Consider the following 22,674-nt stretch of genomic DNA (forward strand, 5'->3'; position numbering starts at 1 on the left):
TGGCTCTACATGTAGGCAGGAATAATCAGCTACAATAATACAGAATAGGAAACAGTAGGCTAGGTAGAAATTTTTCAAAAGAAAGTGTGAGATTGTTGTAGGCTGACACGAACATGAATAAGCAAAATCAGGCCTGTATGAAGTGACAGACAACAGAACTCAGTATAGTTTGAAAAACACCTGAAACAATCCTTCCACTGCATTAGTAAAATTTTAGATGCAACACTGGACATTACAAGGTAAGAAAAAATTTAATATTAGTTTAAGATAATAGAATAGAAAAGCAAGTACATACAAAAATGTTTCAATGAGAAAAGGAATGAAAATGTTCCTGCCACTCTTCAGTGTGATAGGGCAAAAGTATTAGCAATGTGAAAGAAGAGAAGAATATCCAAAGAAACCTCTTGCACTGAACATTGAAGTCTATGTTAAAATGTACAGTTAACATCAGTCCAATAAATGCAGATGTTATCAAAAAAAACATTGCTGGTAGGATGCCAACCAAGAATTAAAACCCCACATTTTCTCATGCTTCTTTGCAACAGGGAGGACTAAACATATTTCTGTAGGCATGTCTGTAGAGATAATCATGGGCATGGAAAAGGAGACAAAATAGAGAATATCATGATATTTAATTCTGAAGTGCTGCACTCAATACATTTTGATGAAAATTTGCAATAACAAAATACCATAAGGTCAGTTTCTATGCAAAAGACAGTGTCAGGAAGTCCCATTTTGATTATTTCCTGTCTCATCAGCTTTATATTTAACATGGAAAAGGTACACTTACACAGGACTACAAGTTGCCCCACAGTGATCTACAAAACCATCGGAGTTTACGAAAAGGTTACAAGCTGCCTTAATGTATTACAAGTTTAAACAGTATTTATCACTGTAGCTTAATTATCTCATGGAAAAATGCTGACCTTTCATTGTAGCATGGACAGTAACTTTGCAATGAGAGTCATGGATTGTGAAGAAGAAACTCCCCCTCTCCGGGTCAAGAGGAAGGTTGTGGTACAACAAATATGATTGGGTGGGTGGACGCCCTATTAAAATGCATCCTTTACTATAATTAAAAACCATTATTACAGCAGCTGTATATTTCCATGCCTTCTGCTTATGTGTTCCTCCCTAACAAAATTCCTATTATCTACAAGAGCATCTGACATGTCTCACAAAATGATTTCTCAAGATTTTCTATATTTTTTTCTGTTTCAAACACATAATATTAAATTGCACCAAAAGATTAACTTGCTTTATTTTTCAAATCAAAGATCTTTTATATCAGTAGATTTAGAAACCAGAGTAATGTAGGATTTTTTGAACTGGTATGAATACATCTGCCAGAATTTAAATAAATGTTTCAGCTCATAAAATGAAAGTATAATGTTGGAAACCTACAGATGTCAGAGATTATTACTAAAGAAGCTAAGTGATTTAAAATCAAATTGCAATTTGGATTTCAGGCAGCATAAATTTATCCTGGAGAGCAGTTGATGTTTTGAGTGCAGTAGAAGTAATTGGGTTGCAAAGATTTATAAAAGCTGACTTTTTGGCATGTTTTCTGAATTATAATTCTAGAGCAAGCTGGAAGTTCCTATAACCAAGCATGTTCTCTAGGGAAACTCTTGGGCAAGGTTCCTCATGCCATGTGTCAAGAGAGTGCTCTATCTTCAGGACCATTCAACTGCAGTAGCTGCCTCACTTGTGATATATCAACTTGATGTTGATTTCCCAACACTTGTAAGAAAGCATGCAAAGAGCTTTTGATTATCTATTCCATATAAGATGGAATTACTCTGAAATTTAGAAGCTCTGAAATTTAGAAGCTAAGACCAGACAAAAGTATGCTGTAATCTGGCCTTAAAAGAGTGCTTGATGTTAAAGTTTAGCACAGAAGGCATTGGATGGGTATGAGGAGACCCATTTCTCCTCATATCTGGGGAATTTGTCCCTGTTTTGGTTTTTTCCCCTACTACATTTTATTCAGCATACAAACAGATCTTGCTTATTTATCATGTACAAGGTAGAAAATGTTGCCAGTTTTCAGTAACAATACATAAGGCAATGAATTACACTATCTGCCTGCCACAAAGTATTGCAGATTTTTCTGTTAGAAAGGGGAAAATTACCCAGAGGATGGGATACAGTCGGACTAATTTCCAGTAAATTTGTTTTCCCTGATTGGACACACTATCTTTCCCTTCCTGGTAAAAATATTTGCTTCATTTGCTTAAAACTTTTAAACCCAGAACATGTAAAGACAACTTTTATGTTGCACTTTCCAAAGCATTCTGGTCTGGAGAAATAGTAGCAGATCCTTTCAGAATATTCAGGTAATGAATTAGCATTTCAGGGTCTTCAGTATCAGATCATGTAACAAATTCCTAAAATTGATTAGATGAATAAGGGAGCTCATATCACAGAAGATGAATGCCAAATGAAAAATATGTGCCCACTAAAATTCTTCTGGGTAGTCATCCAGTTGTCTTGATATCCATTTTCAGAAAGTCAGGGCTAAGGCTGAGCTAAGTTTTTGACTTACAAATATATTAAAAGAACTTACAGATCTTATTGCAATCTGCTACAAGAGAAGCCATTCCCTGTTTTGAGGGTATATCAACTTGGCCAAGAAGGAATTATGTTTGATTTCCAACCAAATAACTGCTGGCTTATTTGCTAGTGACTTTAGAACCAGATGGATTCTATTAGACAATATTAATTTATTAATTCATAGGGAGCTTTTTCTATATCTAAATGCCCTCAAACGACCTGCCATTAAGTTCACTGGAATATAATAATAGAATCAATATTTGAAAAGACCTTTAAGATCATCAAGTCCTACTGCTAACCCAGCACTGCCAAGGCCACCACAAATCCAGTCCCTAAGTGCCACATCTACACATCTTTTGAATACCTCCAGTGATGGTGACTACCACTTTCCTTGGCAGCCTGCTCAAATCTTAGCACTATTTCTGTAAAGAAATTTTTCCTTTTATCTGATCTAAACCTCCCCTGTCACCACATTTCCTCTTGTCCTATTGATTGTTACCTGGTAGGAGAGACTGACACCTATCTTGCCACAACCTTCTTTCAGGTAGAGAGTGATAAGGTCTCTCCTGAGCTTCCCTTTCTCCAGCCTAAATGACCCCAGCTCCCTCAGCTGCTGCTCACAGGACTTGTCCTCCAGACCCTTCATCAGCTCCATTGCCTTTCCCTGAACATGCTCCAGCACCTCAATGTTTTTTGGAATATGTACTATGGAGCTCTGAACTGGACACAGGACTGAAGGTGTGACCTCATCAGTGCCAAGTACAGGGGGACAATACTTGTACCTGCTCCTGCTGGCCACACTATTGCTGATCCAGGACAGAATGCCATTGGCTTTCTTGCCACCTGGGCACATGCTGGCTTATGTTAGGCTGCTGTTGACCAGCACTCCCAGCTGCTTTATCCCTTGGGCATCATTCTGTCCCCAGCCTGTAGCACTGCATGGGGTTGTTGGGAGCCAAGTGTAGGACCCAGTACTTGGCCTTATTGAACCTCATCCAGTTGGCCTTGGCCTACTGATCCAGCCTGTCCAGAGCCCTCTGCAGAGCCTTCCTGCCCTACAGCAGATCAACACTCCTGCCAACCTTGGTGTTACCTGCAAACTGACTGAGGGTGTCCTAGATCCCCTCAGCCAGGTCATCAACAGGGACATTAAACAGGACTGGCCAAATACTGAGCCCTGGGGAATTCCACTAGGGACCAGCTGCCAGCCAGATGAACTCCATTCAGCCATCATTCTTTGGGCCAGGCCACCCAGTCAATTTGTCATGCATCCAGTACTTGTTCTACATCCAACACAGAAGGAAACAGCACAAACAGAACAGCTACTGGCAGTTTGCCAAACAAGATGAACTATCCTGGCAACATTTTTATTGGTATAATTGAATCTCTGCAAACAAACTCTGTCAATACTACCTCTTCATTAAACAGTCCAGGCTGTAGAATCCCTTGACTACCTCAAAAGGACCTACAAGGCAATGAATATATTTCTTCAGTCATTCTAGTTAAACTACATCCAACAACATAGAGATTACTGACTTCGTGGAAACCACTGTATTAAAAAAAAAAAAAAACAAACCATGGAATTGTGTAGACTTTAGAGAAATACTTTAGTAAATTACAGCCTTCTTACCCAATGTTTTGACAGGGTCAGAATAGTCAGAATCTGTAAACTGCCCTTTAATGTTAGTTGCTCTGAACTTAAATCTGTGAAAGAAAACCAGGAGAAGTAATGAAATAAAGTTGATGTGCATTTTCTTAAATATGGTTTCACTTACAAACTAAAAAAAATATATTTAAGTTTAGTATAACATATTTTTAAATCATTATTCACCTGCAAAAGTGACATTATGACAGACAGCAAGAACTGTGTCAAAGTCTTAAATGTATAAAAAACCCCAGTGTGAATTACTTATCTCAAATTTGGATTTATTTAATTTGAGAACTCGATAAGCATCTTTTTTTCCTTGAAAATTTTGTAAAAAAAATTGGATACGTATGATGATCAGTTTTCCTCCTTTTCTAATTTAACTATATGTTTTGAGTGTTTGCATAAATCTATATTGTACTTAAATCTTTCTCTTGGACAAACATGAAGACAAATGTACTTACAGATACTGCCTTCTTGGTTTCAGTGGGCCATTACATATTTTGTCTTGACTGCCTGGTATCAGACATGTAGTATCAGCACCTATGACATATATCTCTTCTTTCCCACCCAGGTCTTCTTTTCCTTCTATGCATGGTGGGTTTGGAAAACCTTCATTTGTAAAATATGGCCTTGGTCTGTTGAAGTAGGCATCATACCACTTGGTAACATTCCCATCATGCTGAGCTATTGCCAAGAACAGAAATAATAGATACAATTTACATTCTAACCAGACTACAGTTGAAGAAGTTACATAGGAAATTAATTTTTAAGAGCTCAGCATGCTATCGGTGCAATTTACACAAATAAGCCTATAACTGAATTTCCACTTAAACCCAAATTTCCTTACTATACACACTATCCATATTTTGTTAACTCTGAGTAAGCCAACTGAATCACAACTAGAAAATTTCAGGGGCAATTTCACATAGCAGTTCTGCCTGTAGAGGATATCATTTGCACAAGACACTCGACTTTGAAACTGAGCATGGCTAGCTAGCTAGCAAAGGATTATTTCACAATTAAATTACTAGATTTCCATATGTGGATAGTAGACAGCAGCTCATAAGAAAAATCTTCACAATGTGGCTTAGCATGGTATTCATTTATCTTTCAGTTCAAGAGACTCTTCACTGCAATAGTTATGAACTAAATGTCATTAGTGTTAGTGCTAAAATTCAAATTCAGAAGAAGGTGAGACACTTGTGTTCACTTAATGTGCATACTTTACTTCTATACTTTGAAACCAAGTAAAATAGGATATTTAAATACCTGGAATCTGTCCTTCTTAGGTAAAGTAAGCGTGACCATGAGCTGTCCTATCATAAAACTCCCACTCACATTGGTAAGCAATTACTCAAAAGGTTTCACAGCACTGTTCACACACGTAAATGTTCATCAGCCCATACAAGGGAATAAACATTCTTACCCACAGCGTGCAGAGGGGATTTATATAACTCTCTGCCCCCATAATGAAATGGAAATATCAACTGCACATGGCTGCAGTTGATATTTCCATTTCTTTTACAGGCAACACTAATAGCAACAGAAGAATAACCGTGCCAAACCCCAAAAGTCTCATATTTATTTATACTCACAAATGTGAAATGCTGGGGTGGTTTTCAAGGAAACAGAAAATAAAGAACTGTAGTGATAAAATTAGGGACTGAATAATATTGGTGGCTTCAAACACCATGGAAGACACTTCACTGGAAAGCATTCCCAGAATCCAGTACCCAGCCCACAGGTATTGTGTATTGTGTGCCCTTAGTGCTGTTGCCACAGCAGAGTGACTTTGTTGTCTGTCTTCTCAAAATGCAATTACTGAAACCCAAGAAACAAATTAAAAAGACAAACAGCCTGAACCTGAAAACAGTTTTCAAGGGAATTTATTAAACGCTACCTCCAGCTTCCACAACAAGAACTTGTATCTTCTTGATAGGGCCATGATCATCACTGTAATAACATATTGGCATTCTGATTGTAATTGTAGTAGCTGTGACAAGTAATGCTCCATTGGTATCATAAACTGGTGCTGGTTTCTTTTTGGGCCTTGGTGGTTCTGTTTTTAAGAAAAGATATACCACAGAGTTCTGTTTTACAATATTTTCACTGGAGGTACGTTGTTAAGGCACACAGCTGAGTTATGCAAAAAAAATCTCCAGCATATTTTCAGGGACAACTTAATGTTTCACTTACTGTCTTAAGCCTCTAAAAACGATATTCTGATAAATGCCTACATATATAATTTTCAATTAAAAGAAAAAACAATAAAAAGAGTGAGTTTTAATTTTTCAATTAATATCAATCAATAGCTTTGTTTGACAACTGTGATACTGCATACTTAGCTATTCCTATGTCATATCCTAAGTTGTTTGCTGATAGTGATTGAAATATTGAACTTGATATGATTATTTCAATGAGTCTGCATGTGTTTGACAGTATGCTTCTGATACAAATAGCAAATGATCGGCAAAACTGAACACTAAAATTCAAGGGGATCAATTATACATTCCTGTTCTTACATTATGCATCCCCTAAAAACTAGCTCAAGGCACACAGCTGTGTAATCACAGGTGGAAGAGCAATTTCTTCAGAATTTATAGAAATTTCAGATACAGCATAGTTTATGGGACATACCTTTGATATCCATGGTTATTTTCAATTGAATTTTTGGCCCTGCACCAGCACCATTAATTGCATACACCTTAAAAAAACCAAACATTTGTTTTAATGAGTATTGTAATAGCTTCATATTTGACAATTCTGGATATATCTGTAGCAACAATAAAAGCTGAAACACTCCTTTTGTCATTCACACTAGGCTAGAACTTACTTTATATTGCTTTGAAATCCTAAGTGTGGTAACACTTCATTGCTTATGACGGAACTCTTAAAAAAGGAGTAAGTAAGTTCACTCAAAGAATGATCATTCCTTGTCTTGTGTCCCAGCCTCTGACTATTTCAAAGTACTTCATGCACATACTTCTAGCAAGATCCCCTTGCAGAACTGGACCTTTCATGTCCAGTGAGCAATGCCAGTACTGGAATTAAGAGAGAAATTTAGTCTTGTGCTTGTAACTATGTGTCACAAATTGCTTTGCTACATGAACTGGTCATCCAGACCAGTGATGCATCCTGCTCCCACTTGCTCCATCCTGTTCATTGCTCCCCTTGTTCCTCACACTTACCTCTCTTTGCACCCCAGCTAACATTCTTGGCATGAAAATCTCATATTCAGCCAAGGTTTCAAACTAATCTCATTCTTATATCAAAGAAAAAGAAATACTCCCCCCCCTTGCCCAACAAATGTATCAGTTCTTACGCTGACATTATAGGTATGTCCTCCTTTTAGTCCTTCTATCATGGCAGTGACCGACTGATCTTTTTTTTTAATGACACTAAGGTTGTGGATCTGGATGGCAGCAGGGTCATCTTCATTGTAAACCATAGCTTGATACACTTGAATATTTCCATTTGGTTCAGATGGTGGCACAAATGTTACTTGGAATTTTGTTACTTCATCTGGTATCTTCTGAAAAGTTATGTTGTTAGGTGGGTCTTCAGGCACTGAAATAAATATTTCAATGATCCACTTAATCAGTTTACTACTATTACTATTAGAGCAAAACCTGAAAAATTAAAATTATATTTTTTGCATATCAGTATTATTTCATTGATATTTTCTGGGTTGAATTAAAAAATCTCTAATTCTTAGTGCATGTGCAAATATTCATAAACACAATAAAAAGTCAAATATCTACCGAAATCCTTTTCTTAATGATGGCACTGAATGCTACAAACTTTTAAAGTAATGATTAGGTAAAACTCAGTAGTCTCTACTCAGAAATTTTTTTCCTCATTATCTATTTAAAAAGCCTGAAAGCATCATTATACCTCAAAACACATCTGGGGCTGACAAATCCTTGCACAAGTTGACAAGCAAGAAGCAAGAGTCAGTGAGTATTCCTTTCTGAAAACAGCAGAGTATTCCTCTGTTAACAGCAAGCTCCCTCCCAACATATAAGCAAGCCACTGTGCTCCTAAGAGTCTCTGCTTTTCACAACTAAATCTTTAGGAAAATTTTTCCACTGACGCCCAGACACAAGCACAACATGCATTTTTCCTGGAGGCAGTATCTTGTCAACTGCTGATTCCAGTAGCTTCTTCTTAAGACAGCAAAGGTATAAATCATTTTCCCAATGTCCCTATCTGAAGGAAAAGGCTGTAACATTCTTTCCAGGCAGCTAAATATTTATTGCTGTACCTGAGCAGACAAGTATGTGGCGTGACCTCTAAATAGTGAAATCAAACGATGGAAGGTAAACATATTCCCTCAGCCAAGGATTTAGATGCAGTTGTCCTATTTCCCAGGTTTTTTATACCAGACAACAAATGCTTACTGAGGCTTCTCTGCAGTAAGTCTGTGTCAACTGGTCCTAACAAAGCCATATGCTAAGCTGTACAAACCAGATGAAATGAGATGGAAAAAAATAAACCTGTTCCTCTCCAAAGTTATTGCACCTCCTAATGTATCACATATTCATATAAGAAAGAGAGCTACCAGAAAAGATACCACAGGATGCTGTCTGTCTCAGCATAGACCCAGCTACCACATAGCCACATCTTTTTCTACAGCACAAGAGCATATGATCTTCCAGGCATAGAAATAGGTAATGAAATCATTAGAATTTATCTTACTTAAAGCATTGGAGATTACCTATATCTATATCTATATCTATATCTATATCTATATCTATATAATCCAAATCTATACACATACATATACATATAGTATCATATCAATAGGGACCTTGGGTTTTCATACATCAAAGGAAAGATAAATGATAAATAAAAGTCACAGTGTAGTACATTTAAAACTGACACTAACCTGAGTATATAACTAAAAAGTTATTCTGCAGCAGACCCTCTAGAGATGAGGTAATTATGTTTTATACACAAGTGATAATTAGTTTGAATGAAACATAACTTCAATACCTCTTGAGAAAATAGGTTTAGTGCTTTGCTTGATTACTGGTTTAAACAATGAACAACAATTCAAAAACAGCAAAGAGAGTAGACAGACCATAACCATGATCTATGTATGTAAAGTTAGGACTAAATTTTCCCCATGTACATATTTATATTTTTGTACTATTTATAGCTTTCTAAGCAAATGCAAATGCTGTCTAATTTTCTTTAACATCTAATCTCAGTTTTATTTCTCTGACTAACTTTACAGCATCATCTACTTCTGCCACCTTAATATCTAGCTCAGACTCCAGGTTGTTTAGAATCTGTGGAACAGCTAACTCAAGCAGTGTTTCCTATGGGCCTTCACTAGCAACTTCCTTCCACAGAGAATACACAGATAATGTCCTCAAGTCTGCACAGATACCTCTTATAAATGGTAGGATTCACTTCACCTAATTTTTTATGTTTAAATTTTGCACCAAAACCAAGGATGTTGTGTGAAGTTTTCAGTAGTCTCTTAACAGGTACCTCCACAAAGGAGTCATCCCTGATTAAGACAGGTATCTCATATATATATAGTAAGTTATAGATAGAACCTCTCTCTTCATTGCCCATAGAAGTAATCTAGTTGGCTGTATTCCACATAGCCAAATTTTACATGGAGCAAGATAGGATCCAGCATAACTGAAGGTAAATATTATTTATAACCATCCCTTTTTTGTTGTCTGACATCTTTTTAAATATTAAAGAAAAAATATTGTGAGAACAAATCTGTATTAAAAGCCCACATTGTGTTTAAAGTCCTCACGTATTTGTCAAATTAAAGAAAAGCTGTGAATTTTGATCTGTATAAAGTAGAAAAAAAATTACAAACCTGCTTCAAAAGTGGAGACAATTACAGGGGAACTAGGCTTGCCTTCTAGGACTGCAGCATTAACATCCCCCGTAAAGGCAATGATCACTACAGAATACCTTGTAAATGCCTTCAAATCAGAAATTTCTAAGATTTTATCCTCCTCATTTGTCTTCAAAAATTGAGCTTTATAGTTGTCATTATCCACCTGTAAAAAACAGTAAAATATTAAAAAAAAAGTTGTTACAAGGCTTGAAACAGCAAAAGCAGGAAATTATTACGTGAATATCTTATTTAAGTTTTATTCTTCCACTTCCCTAAGTAGTTATATAGAAGGGTTCACAAGGAGTCTCTGGATCCCAAGTGTACAAAGCTGTGCTGGGGAATACACTCCCATCTAAGCCATATGCTGCCTTTCTGGCACTTCATGTAGTTTGTGGATAAGGGAATGGGCTCTTTGGTTGGTGCTGTCTCACCCCAAGCAAACAGGAACCAATTTGGAGACACTGGGCCAAGGCAATTATAGTGACCTGAAACAGGCATCAAACTAGGCAAAGATCCAGAAGATGAACATCTATATATCAGAAGATTGTTTGGAATACAATTAGAAATTTGGGCAGCAATATATAATGTTGATACAACAGTGGAAGGTGCAATTCTTCTTTGGATTTATGAATAGAAGCTCTTTTTTTATGAGAGAATTGGGAAGGATTAATCCTCCCAGCAGAAAACCTGGAAAGCTTTAAGGTTCATTCTAAAAATAGGTGGACTATAGGAGACCTAGTAATAACTTTAAAATATAAAAAAGGTGTTAATAAACTGAAGATTAACCACTATTTACAGTGCTCACAAGAATATAAATAGAAATTTTACTTACACAAAAACCAACAAGAATTAAAAAATACACAATCTGCATTGATATACCTAAAAATGTAACTAAAACCATGACTATGAATTTAGTTATAAGCTAAAATAATATATTGAGGGTTGCTGAGCAATTTTCAGCACTGGATATTATGTGAAAAAGACAACGAATAATTCTTGAGGAATATTTTAGGTACACTTGTTTCTGTGTTAGAGCAGGCTACAGGTTGAATTACATTGTGGACACCTCTCATCTTTACATCTCAAATAATCTGTAGTTCTGTAGAAAAATCTCCTGTATTGAACTTCATATCCAATTAATCACTTCTAATGGTATCTTCAAAAACAAGAAAAAGGAAAAAATGGGTACTTTTCTAGTGTTTCATCAAGTATCAATTACAAAATTGTATTTATGTATATTCCCACTGCTTCAGTTAATAATGTTTTTATTATTGTTTCTTCAGTGTGTAATTTGAAAAGAGAATTAGGTAGCTGTACAGTAGTTTTCCCACTGAACAAAATCTGTATTAAATGCAGCTGATAAAACATTAGAACAGCTCAAGCATACAATTTATTTGACAGATAGGCATATATCCCCACTGAGAATTAACCTGAACTAAACTTTCTGATGAATTACACAGACATTCATTTCCTGGGATGGCCATCAAGAGCTGAAACATTTTCTTCTTTCTGACTATCAAGAATCTGGCATATAAATATTTATCCAACAGCTAAAGTACAATCACAGCACTACATCATTAAATTTATTTCTATTCTCCATGAATTTTAATGGTTAAGTTCCATTTTCCTTACCTATTTCCAGGAATATTTTATTCAGAAGTACTTATTCAGAATTATAGTACGACAAACTAAAACATGACTAGGAGGAAAAATAATGGAGTAGTTTTTATCTTTTCTGATCCTTAAAGCTGCAAGGCACATCCTAGTAATTTAAGCAGAATCCTAATATTCCTATTCAGTTATGAATACTACTTATTAACTTTTAGTATATAACAGAGGAGAAATCTGAATTATTCTGTTCTATGATGCTATTTTTATAAATATTTAAAGATACTCAGCTGAGAATAAGAACAAGTAAAATTACACATACTGGAAGTTTGTGGAATTTGGAGTCTTCATAAAACTTTCCCACTGGGACAATAAAATATATACTAAAAATTTCACTGAAAAAGATTGGGACAGCTTTACTGGTCTTTAGGAAGGAAGAGGTTTGTCTACTAACATTCTCCAGAACTGGCACCTGTAGTGCCAGTCATTAGACTGACAACATCTAATTACAGGGAATCCATAAACATAAACCTGGTTATCTGAAATACGCCTTGAAAAAAACCCAAAAAATTCACTTTGTAAAAATTGGTCCTCCAAACTGAAGATTTAAAACAGTTTTTAAGTTCTTTTCAAATGCTGGCAAGTTCACACAGAACATTCCGTAGATTATCTTCCTTCAGGAATTTTATTATAACTTATATTGATAAGGTATTTATACTATTTATAATAGTATTTATACTATTTATAATATTTTTTATTTATACTATTTATAATATTTTTAGAGTGTAGATTGGGATTATATAATTGATAACTTTGGAATTATCAGTCAGAGAGGAAATTGTTTCAATGCGAATTGTTAAAATATTAAATCCCAAAAAATTCAAGCTTTGAAAACTTAATTTTAAAGTTTTATAAAAACCATGAAATGTTCCCCTCCTGATGCACTAAAATGATGCTTAGTCAAAAATGACAGGAATTTTTTACAAGGAAGAAGTCTTCTCTTAATTTATTAGAGAGGAAATAAAACTTGCTATATAGTTTTTAGTGACCTACCCGTTGGGCCAAGCAATCATCCCTGTAAGTCCTCCCCTTGCCATACATCCTTCATCCTGCCATTCTACTGCTGCACTAAGCATGTTCAGAACTGAGCAGATTTTTCTCTGGATGTTGTACAATGAACTTAGAGGAAGAGAAGATTACAGGACTACACATTACTCTCTCTTGTAACTTTTCTGAGTAGCTTAAAAATATTTGCTATTTTTTTACTGATCTCCTTAGACATTTTTATAGCAGAAATAGCTCAGCATTAATATATTAGCAGATCAGTAATCCTTATGACAGATTCAGAAAAATTAAATATACACACATAGTCTTACTCTCTTCTCAGAAAACTTAACTTTGTGTTTAAAGGCCTTAAATAGTTTGAAGTAGACTTTAAATTTTTTTCCTACTATCAAACTGAATGATTAAAAATTTTTGAAACTGTAAACAGCAACTTTGCCTAGGTAACATCTGGTAAGCTACTTCTTATTTTCACTTACAGCCCTGTCTGTATAATTCCTGGCAGAACATGGAACTTATATTCTACTTCTCATGGGCTTGAACTTAGAAAGATGCCTATCTTGCCACAGGGCAGGAAATGGGATTTATTAATGGTGGGTTTAAGGCGTTTTGTAAGCGCAGTAGAGGATGAAAAGAGAAAAGCCACCAGAGTTTTCCTCTTATGTCAGCTTTTTTTGGTTATAAAGATCAAGGAAAAAGAAGTGTTATTACTGCGCTACCAAAATAGGACTAATCTGATGGACAGAGCGCCAAGTGCAAATTGGGAAATCTAGCTTGACTTTCAGGTTTGCCCTCTGGTGCTGTGTAACTTGGTGCAAGTAATTTCCTTTTGCTAGGCTCTCTACTCTGGTTTGTAAAATCACTGTGATGAACATTTCCTTCCTTTGAAGAAGAAAAAGTCATTATGGTTAAAAAGAGGTCCACTTCCACTAAGCTCAACTACTATTCTCCTGTGTGCATTTATAGATACACTTTTTTCCCTCCAAGATCTCTTATTAGCACATTTTTTTAATATGAACCAATTATTTTATCTGCTATTAATAAATGAATAAATGTACAATTAATTCTTATGTGGAATTTCTGTGGAAATAGACACACTTAAATGGTTTTCAACCCATTATGTCTGTTCTGCAATTTCTATTGCTGTGGTATTGATATCCCCAGCCATCTGTATAAGCACTGAGTAAAACAGGGTTGCCTTACTGAGGTAACATCTATGAGGTAGCTCGTTGGTCCTGTAATGATGGCAGGTTCACTCCAGCTGACATTAATACTGTGAGGAGATGTAGCTAAAACAGTCACATTTTCTGGAGGACCATCTGGAGCTGTAGAAAAAAAAAGTGTATGTGAATGAATCATGGCCAACAAAGTGCACAAAAAATAACCCAGTATAATTTTAATGGCCAGTAGAGGTTTGAAAATAAAACTTTATCTCACAATTAAGATTACACACTGCTTAAATAACTATAATTTTTCTCTTTTTCTCATATATAAGTCACACCATGTGATTTAGAAATACATCTTTCATTATAACCACTACAATTTTTCTAGAGTATGGACTGCCTATGACTTCATTTCAAATTGAGATTATACGGTTATTTAATTACAAGTTCTTTATAAGTATTTCACATGACACAAGCATAATATATGCAAATATTTATACAAATAGTCAAGTATAATATATTTGCTTATGTCAAATGAATCATTCCAAGAACAAGAAATTGTGAAAAGACATCAAATTCTGAATGCTAGAAAAAATTTCCAGTAGTATCAGAAAGTAGAAGTAGAAGTAATTTTCTGCATTTCCTTTCAATTTATTCTTAGCATGTTGAGAAAATACAGAAAACCCAAACAAAAGAAGTGGTAAGAATTGCAAGAGGGCAAGAATGCTCACATTGAGAAATGAGATTTCCATTTGTTGAGGTGATATGTGAATTAACCTAGCTATGTCTTATTCATGAAAAAGAAATTTATGAAATCATAATAACAACTCAGCAATTCTCAGCAAATTGTATTATTTTTTCATAATAACCATTTAAATTTCATGGAAATGAAATTTGGAATAGAATGACAACAGATTTGTAGATAATCACAGAACTTGGCTCCAGGGTGCCTTGCTTTTGGATGCACTACAAAAAAAAGACAACTGTGGAAAGTATCCCTGAGCAGCCTGGTAAAAAACAAAAAAGTATTTGTGCGTATTTCCACAACCTGACTTCATTGTGCCTTCTTTTCAATCTACCACAAAAATATCCATATCAGTCAGCAGTATCTTATAAAAAATTACTAAAGCGATTGTACCTATGCTAATCAGAAGATGCAGTCTCTTTTCTCAAACAAGATTAACACATGAATATGTAGTTTTCCACTATTAATCATTAGGTAAGAGGGCTAAATGAGGAAAGAAATTGGAGGATGTACGAGGCTACTTAGTTCTTCAGGAAGAGCACAGGGTAGGAAAAAGAAAAGAATATGGAAAGAAGTATGTAGCTGTTGCAGTTATCTGTGAAAGATTAATGAGGAAAATAATAAAATTTTGCACTATGGAGGTGAAAATTTGGCACCATCGTTGCAGAATAAAAGCGAAATATTTGGGATTAGGTAAGGTGCTAAAATGAATTTGGGATGTTGGATACAGGAATTAGATTCCCGTGCTGGGATTAGCAGGAATATACAAGACTTTATAGGCAGGATCAAATTCAACCATTGGAAGCAGTCCCCAGAAATACTGAAGAGCATGGAACAAATGAATGGAGTGTAACTGAATGAACTGTGAGCGCACATGAAGGGTGGCAAAAGAGGAGAGTGCTCAGAGAAGGCTGGCTGTTAAGTGGGGAGCTACAAAAGATAAAACAAAATAAGGGAAAGCATTGTCCCTGAAAATTAGAAAAAGCACAAATTCTGTTTTTCAGATAATGCATGTCAGGCTTGTTACCAAACACCCTTTCAGTGTAAACAATGCTTCTAGTAACTATGGCAATGATATTTATCAGCTTTATTGCAAAAGGAAATTTCTGAAAAACAGTATAAAATTATATATATTTATATATATATACATACAGCTTCTTGGCCTTAGTTTTCATACGAACCAAGTTTCCAATGACCATTTTCCATTGTTTTTTATAGAACTAATGGAATGGACTCTGCAGTTATGCATTAGATGGTGTGAAATAATTTTAAGGCATAATCTCATCTACAAATTATGCAGTCTGCAGTTACTTATATGGTTAATTTCCATATGCAGTTTATATTTGATGCATTTGTAGATATTTGCAAGAAAATTCTGATTGAGTATGCTATATTTAGTTACTTGTCTAAAGTACATCTAAATATTAATACATGGTTTATTTTCATTATGCAAAGTAAAATATCAGACATTAACCAAATCATACTGAAATGTAGGAATATTTTTTCTGAAATTACTTGTATAACTGGGGGGAAAACCAGAAAATGAAAGGTATCTGACATGTATTATGTCTTACAAAAAGCATCTTTTTTTAATCTGTGTTTGATTCAGTGGATGACTGCCGCATTCTGATTTAGGTTTGTTTGTGAAATGAATCTGGTCAGTATGAAGCCATGATATCACTACCCCCTTTCTCTTATAAATCACAGCAATTTACTCTGGAGAAATGACCTAGTCTTATTCTCTCATTCCCCCATAATCCAATCACTTCCTCTCATAAGCACTTTTCTCCTGGTTTTCACAATAATGCATTTTCTGTAACTAATAACCATCATTTCCTGATTATCATGCTTCTATCCTTGCACAGGAATGTGGGTCTTATGGAGGTCAGGGTCATCTTTCCCATCCATCTGTGTCCTGATGCTAAGGCAGCAGTTAAGTGTGTTAGTTTGAAGATAAGTCTGGATAGCCCATCATTTAGCATAATCTTCAAAAATAAGACTGAATACTCCAGTTTTCTAACAGAAATTCATGCTTGCCAGTTTGGTTAGGATCAGCTCCTTTTTTTCCCTGTCCCAGCAAAAATAAAGTGTGGGCTTCAGTTATTTAATTTTTAACCATCTAGGTTATTTTTATGTAGTTTTGAACAGTTATATTAGCCCATAATTATTTTCAAACATTTACTTTTGAGGAAATGTAACAAAGAGAAACACATTCTCTCAGGCAAAGCTTTCCAGAAGAAAGAACACATAACAAGACGTGAAATCTCATTACTTTTCATCACACAGAAACATTCTTTAATAGTACCAAGCAACTGGGTATCAGCAGGGATTGGGAAAGAAGGCACTGAAAAGAGAAGCATAACCCTCTGCCCCATGCTTGTATGTCCTGGCCTTCATGGGACATTCAAACATCTGGGATTTTCCTTTGTACCTCAGTGTATCCTGGCATTAGGGGACTTGGCAGTTGACCAAAAAGCATTGCATTGTGTAACTGTATGAGATCCAAAATGAGGCCAGTTCATTTTGTGTCATTCATTTTCCATCTAACACTGACCCTCCACGATTATTTCTCTCTCAGAAAACCTAAGTTCAGCCAATCTTGTTCTCCTCATAAATGTAATAGTGAAACTTGGGGTAAGTGTAGGGGTGAGGGAACAAAGTTTCCATAGCTATGGAAAACATTTCTTGTCCTTTCCCTTACTGTGATACAACACTGTGATCTTCTGTGCTGGTAACTATATAAATCTAAGTTATGATGGAAATATTTAATCTTGTAGAATAGATTTGGCTCTTGGGCAATCAATCAGCTAAGTAATAATGGTGCCATCACACTACTTTATGAGACAGTAAGACAATTCCTGTGAGATTAATCTGCAGGATGGAAGGCTGAATAGTTTGTCTGTGTGATGTGAGAACTGGGCTGCATTAGCAATCCGTAGTATTTTCAGAGTAACTTTATAACCACTCTCAGTGCAGAACACTGACATTGTTTTTTGTTTGAGACTTGCAAATAAGTTAGAGAATCTTGAAAATAATTCCTATAGCCTTACATTTTTCTTCATAATGAACAACTGAAAAAAACAGCTAAGATCCTCACCTTACACCCTGGATAGTCCGAATTTTTAGGTATTTCTGCTTTTGCACAACAATCAAATCCTCAGAACTTGTAAAAAACTTTTAGGAATTATTTTATGTAATTTCTGCTGCTCTTGAGGTTTCTTCTCTTTATATTCTGGGAAATGAGTCTAACAGTTTTCACCTTATATGCTCCTCCTGAATATGATAATAAATAACCTTCTGAATATGATAGGTGAATATTTTCTTTAGGCTTGAGAGAAACACAAATTTCTGAGAACCCAATGAATTATGAAGAAAAAAATCCTTAAGCTATTATTTCACAACAAAGGTAACTTTACCTTTGGTAGAAACAATGTCTTACAGAGGCACTTCTTGAAAATCAAGTGAAACAGTGCCTAACTTCTGCCCTCAAATGTGCAAACACAACTCCCATTGATTTTATGGGCTAAGTACTCAGGGTATTTTACATAGCAGCTAAGCACTCTTAAGCCCTAACAGACCAAGTATATTGGCTGTGTATCAGCAGGCTAATCCAGAGGATGCTTGGCCCTGTTCATGAGGGAAAGGAGAGGGAGATCAACACCTGTTTTCTGTTACAAGGCTGCCCAGAGTGCTGATTCTGCTTGGTGCATTCTGAATTGCTCTTTCCTGCTATAGGCTTATGTAGCCTTTGCAAAAGAAAGAGCAGAACTGAGGGGATTTTTAACAGCAATTTTAAAAACTAGGCTTTGAAAATTATGAGGTACCTAGAAACCTGCTCTTGCTAAAGATCAGCCAGTGCTCATGGAGGCTCCTAGCACTGCTGAAGCACGACAGTGCTGCCAGCTGGCTACTCAGAGGTGTCATGTCACCTTTGTCTTCCTCTTCCTCCTCAGCTGATTGCCATTACCCCAGAAAAAGACCAGTGCCCAGACATGACATTTGGAATAGTGCCATTCTGCCTTGACTCCACAGCAGTGTGTTTTATAGGCAGCTTATCTCCTGATGTGTCACCAGCCTAAGTCACAGGAAATTCATTGCTGCCTACTTCCATCACCACGGATACAGGTCAGCAGCCCCAGACACTGGGCTGGAAGAACTGGTGGAACCTTTATAATTTCTACCCCACCACTTGTAAACTATCTAATAGAACACACAGAGGACCTGTGGCTGAGAATAGCACTGAATTGGAATAGAAAGGGCTCATGCAGTCTATTGAGATGTTTATACTTTGATCTACCATCTTCTCAGTGGGGCTGGATAGGAAAGTAGTCTCTCTTATACCAAATCATCACTCTCTGAAGAGGAAATCATAAAAAGCATCCTAACTGTATGCAATTATATGTGTTTTCATTATCTGCTTCCCCTTCCAGTTTAAATCCCTAACTTTTTTTTAACTCCACAACAATTTTTTTAAGTATTTGCATACATCAGCAGCTGAGTTCTATCATTTTGATAGTACGAAATCTCCCCAGAGCTGCTGGCTCAAGAGTTGCTCAAGTTGTGGAGAACTTCTGTTATCTATTTTCTGCTCCATTTGGGTTTGTTGGGTTTTTCTTTCCCTTAATTTAAAATGTTGCACTGAGTTACAGGCAGAGCTTCCTCATGAGTCACTAGACAAAGAAAGTAAGTGCACATGAGAATGACTCTGCAGCTGATTCCAGCACTTCTCAATCCAAAGGACTACTTCTGAGCTTTATAAAAAAATCAGGCTGTTATGATGTTTACTATCACAGTGTCCACACATCACATGATTATAAAAACCTGAGTGGGACAAGGCAAATATCTGGACTGCTGAGTAGTCCTTGGTACACAGCTCTTGAAGTACCTGGTAGCTATATTATTATTATTATTATTATTATTATTATTATTATTATTATTATTATTATTATTATTATTATTATTATTATTTTGAAAGGGGAAATTACTGTGATTAGAGCTGTGATTAAGTCAGGCTATCCATGGTGATTCTCAGTTGTTCTACAGAGGCCAGATCTCAGGTATTCTCTGTCCTAGGATGGCTGCAAACTGGTAGGGAAGATAATATATTCCCATGACAACTGCCTAAATAATTTATGTTTCATGTCCCCTTCTCTCAAATATTTGGTGCTGACTTATTTATGACAACTACCTCTTCTCTTACTTGGAAACTTAAATCCTCAGCTGAGGCATGAGAGTTCTAATGTGTGTCAAGGCAATCCTGTACATGTTTCATGGCTACTCTGATTAGTAAACTCTGTAGGTGCATATGGTTTTAGAAAGAAATCTTAATCCCTCAGAAACTATTGCTTAAATTTCATTGCCAAAAACACACAACAGCATTTCAGGAAAGTTTTACAACTTAATGAACAGACTTTTAGTCAAAGAATTAAAAGAATACTTTTTTCATTGGCACACCCCACAGGTGAAATTGTATTGAAAAATGGCATATCAACTCATACCAGCAAAAATTCAGACTTACCAAGTCTGCACATGTAGTACAGCTACATGAGGATTGAAATACTGTTGGTTAAGCAGTAAATATAAAAGAGTACACAAAATACATTGAAATATTAGTAAGTATTAGGTATGTATACCTACCACACAATTTATATTATATATATATATTTATATATACATATATATATATATATATAGTAGGTCAAGAGTAGTTATAAATCCTTATTGACTTCACCAGTATTATAGGTCTATGAAGAAATAACTTCAACAAGAGTTCTTGTTATTTAAATGAACATCACATTGTTATAGCATTATGAGACATGGCAGACATCCTTACTTACAGCCAGGAAGGGTTTGAGTTGAAATCCAAGGTGAAGAACTGCCATAACCAACATTTGTACTGGCAGCAACAGCAAATCTGTACCATCTGTATTTTTTCAGTTCATACACTGTGTCTTCTATCCAGCCATCCATGACATTTTCATGTAAATACTGATGCATCTCATATTCAATACATTCCATAGCCTCCCAGTCACTGCAGTGGATGGATTGTAGCTGTGTGGTAATCTTGTAGTTTTGAAAGTAGCCAAGGATAGATTTTGGTGATCTCCAATGCAAGGTCACACTTGTTGATTGCACATTGGAAAAAACAATATCTCTGGGTGCACTAGGAACTATAGATTAAAACACTTGTAAGAGACCTTAATTCGAATGAAAAGTGATTGCAACTATACAACTTTTCTCCACTGTTGAAAACATATTTTAATAAGCATATCTAAAGACCAAGATTCAAATTAATATGTTTAATAAGCAATATTTCCAATGGCATAAATCACAGTGTACATATTTAGGTAGCATATGTTTACTATAGCTTTTGAAAAAAAAAAAAATTCTTGCAGACATGGGATGTAGGACCAGTGTAGAGAGATGTGACATTTCTATTGCTACTTTTGGGGCACTGTCTCAGCTAATGGAGGGAATATTACACAGTTATTTTTCTATGCTACACATAGCATGTTTTACTATGCGTTCTAACTGGGGTTCTTCAGCCCTTATTTAGAAATACTCATGTATCTCCGTCTCTCTTGCTAATATATGAAATCCTCACACAACACATCAAGGTAAGTTTTGTAAATCTCCTTTTTCACCTTCTGAATGAGAAGTATCAATACATGTGATATGTTTGTCTGGCATTATAGCAGTGCTTTACAAGAACATTAAGAGAAAGAGCTGAATAAAAGATAAAAAATAAACTTCCCACAAACTTTGCTTCCACTTATTTATATGAAGTTATATTCACGTCCATGAGACAGAAGCAGTGCATATATGTACATATATATGCATGTACACACATTTACTCTGTCTATATTGAGTCAGCAGCATACTCCCAGATTTCACAGACCAGTTGAACATATGGTTTTGTGCTATATCACATAGTCATAGAGAAAGCTAATATTATCTCTAAGACTCTGTAAGATAATACTAATACTCTCTATGGCAAAAAACTGTGCAGAAAAATCAGCTCAGAAATCACTGTGTGCACATAGCTTTAAAGAGTGCTTTAGAGTCTTTGGGGGAAGAGGTATCACTGGTAAAAGAAAAACACATCATACATCCTCAAACTGAAACTGAAGAAATCCCAAGGCTTACATAAAGAGGAAAAGGATCCCAGACCAACGTTACTGGGGAAGAGAAAACCCTCCTTTTTCTTTTCTTTCAGCCCTATGGGAATATCTGATGTTTGCTTTTGTCTGCAACAATTTGTTTATTAAAAGTATCACAATATAATAAGATAAATCTTCTCCACTAAATATGGATATTTACAAGAAATATAAATTCTGAATCAGACAAAGCTGTGTTGATGAAAAGGTTGAGAAATTAAAATCCCTTCAAATGAACCCAAAGCAGGTGGAGTCTGCAGGAGAGGGAGTAGGCAAAGAACCATAGGCCATCTCTTGTTCTTCCACTGAGCTCTCATGCACAAGTACCCAACACCCCAACATGCAACAGCCCCATAGGCCCCCATCTTGCTACACACTAACCAGACACAGAACAAAACCAAACTATATTAAAAAAATCTTTGCTAAAGACAACTTCCATCATCATACTCCATACTCCATACTCCAAATCAAAATTAAACTTGTTTTTCTCTGCTGCTATTAGCATGAATATAAGTACAGAAAGTAGTAAAAAATATCAAAACATGCAGTACCATTCTTGCTTGCTCAGATTTGGGGATGTAATACCTAATTTACCCCCTTTCAAAAAAATAACTGCAATATTGTCATAAAAACTATATAAGCTGTATTAGCTATTTTTGTAAATTATAAGAAATGTCCTAGTTCAACTACTGACTTTATGGAAAATAAAGGCAGAGAAACACTACATGGTTAGTAGAAAATACCTGTATTTTTCTTCCATAAATCTTCTATTCTGTTGTAATGTAAGCTGTTAATATCTGTTAAGATACTGCAAAAATTTGAGTTCTTACACACTCAAATACGATAATGATAAAATGTGGGATAGA

General features: G+C 35.6%; 1 protein-coding gene across 1 annotated transcript in view; it reads right to left on the reverse strand.

Annotated features, from left to right (window-relative positions):
- PTPRQ (protein tyrosine phosphatase receptor type Q) overlaps positions 1-22,674 on the reverse strand; it is a 99,806-nt gene that overhangs the window by 27,446 nt on the left and 49,686 nt on the right. The window contains exons 26-33 of the mRNA XM_054632156.2: positions 20,489-20,821; positions 13,947-14,068; positions 10,050-10,236; positions 7,527-7,771; positions 6,842-6,908; positions 6,105-6,263; positions 4,666-4,888; positions 4,187-4,260 (exon numbers count right to left, since the gene is read on the reverse strand). Of these exons, the coding sequence (XP_054488131.2) occupies positions 4,187-4,260; positions 4,666-4,888; positions 6,105-6,263; positions 6,842-6,908; positions 7,527-7,771; positions 10,050-10,236; positions 13,947-14,068; positions 20,489-20,821 (1,410 nt within the window). The remainder of the gene's footprint in view (positions 1-4,186; positions 4,261-4,665; positions 4,889-6,104; positions 6,264-6,841; positions 6,909-7,526; positions 7,772-10,049; positions 10,237-13,946; positions 14,069-20,488; positions 20,822-22,674) is intronic.

Source organism: Agelaius phoeniceus, chromosome 5 (genome assembly GCF_051311805.1).
Source record: "Agelaius phoeniceus isolate bAgePho1 chromosome 5, bAgePho1.hap1, whole genome shotgun sequence".
NCBI classification, from domain to species: domain Eukaryota; kingdom Metazoa; phylum Chordata; class Aves; order Passeriformes; family Icteridae; genus Agelaius; species Agelaius phoeniceus.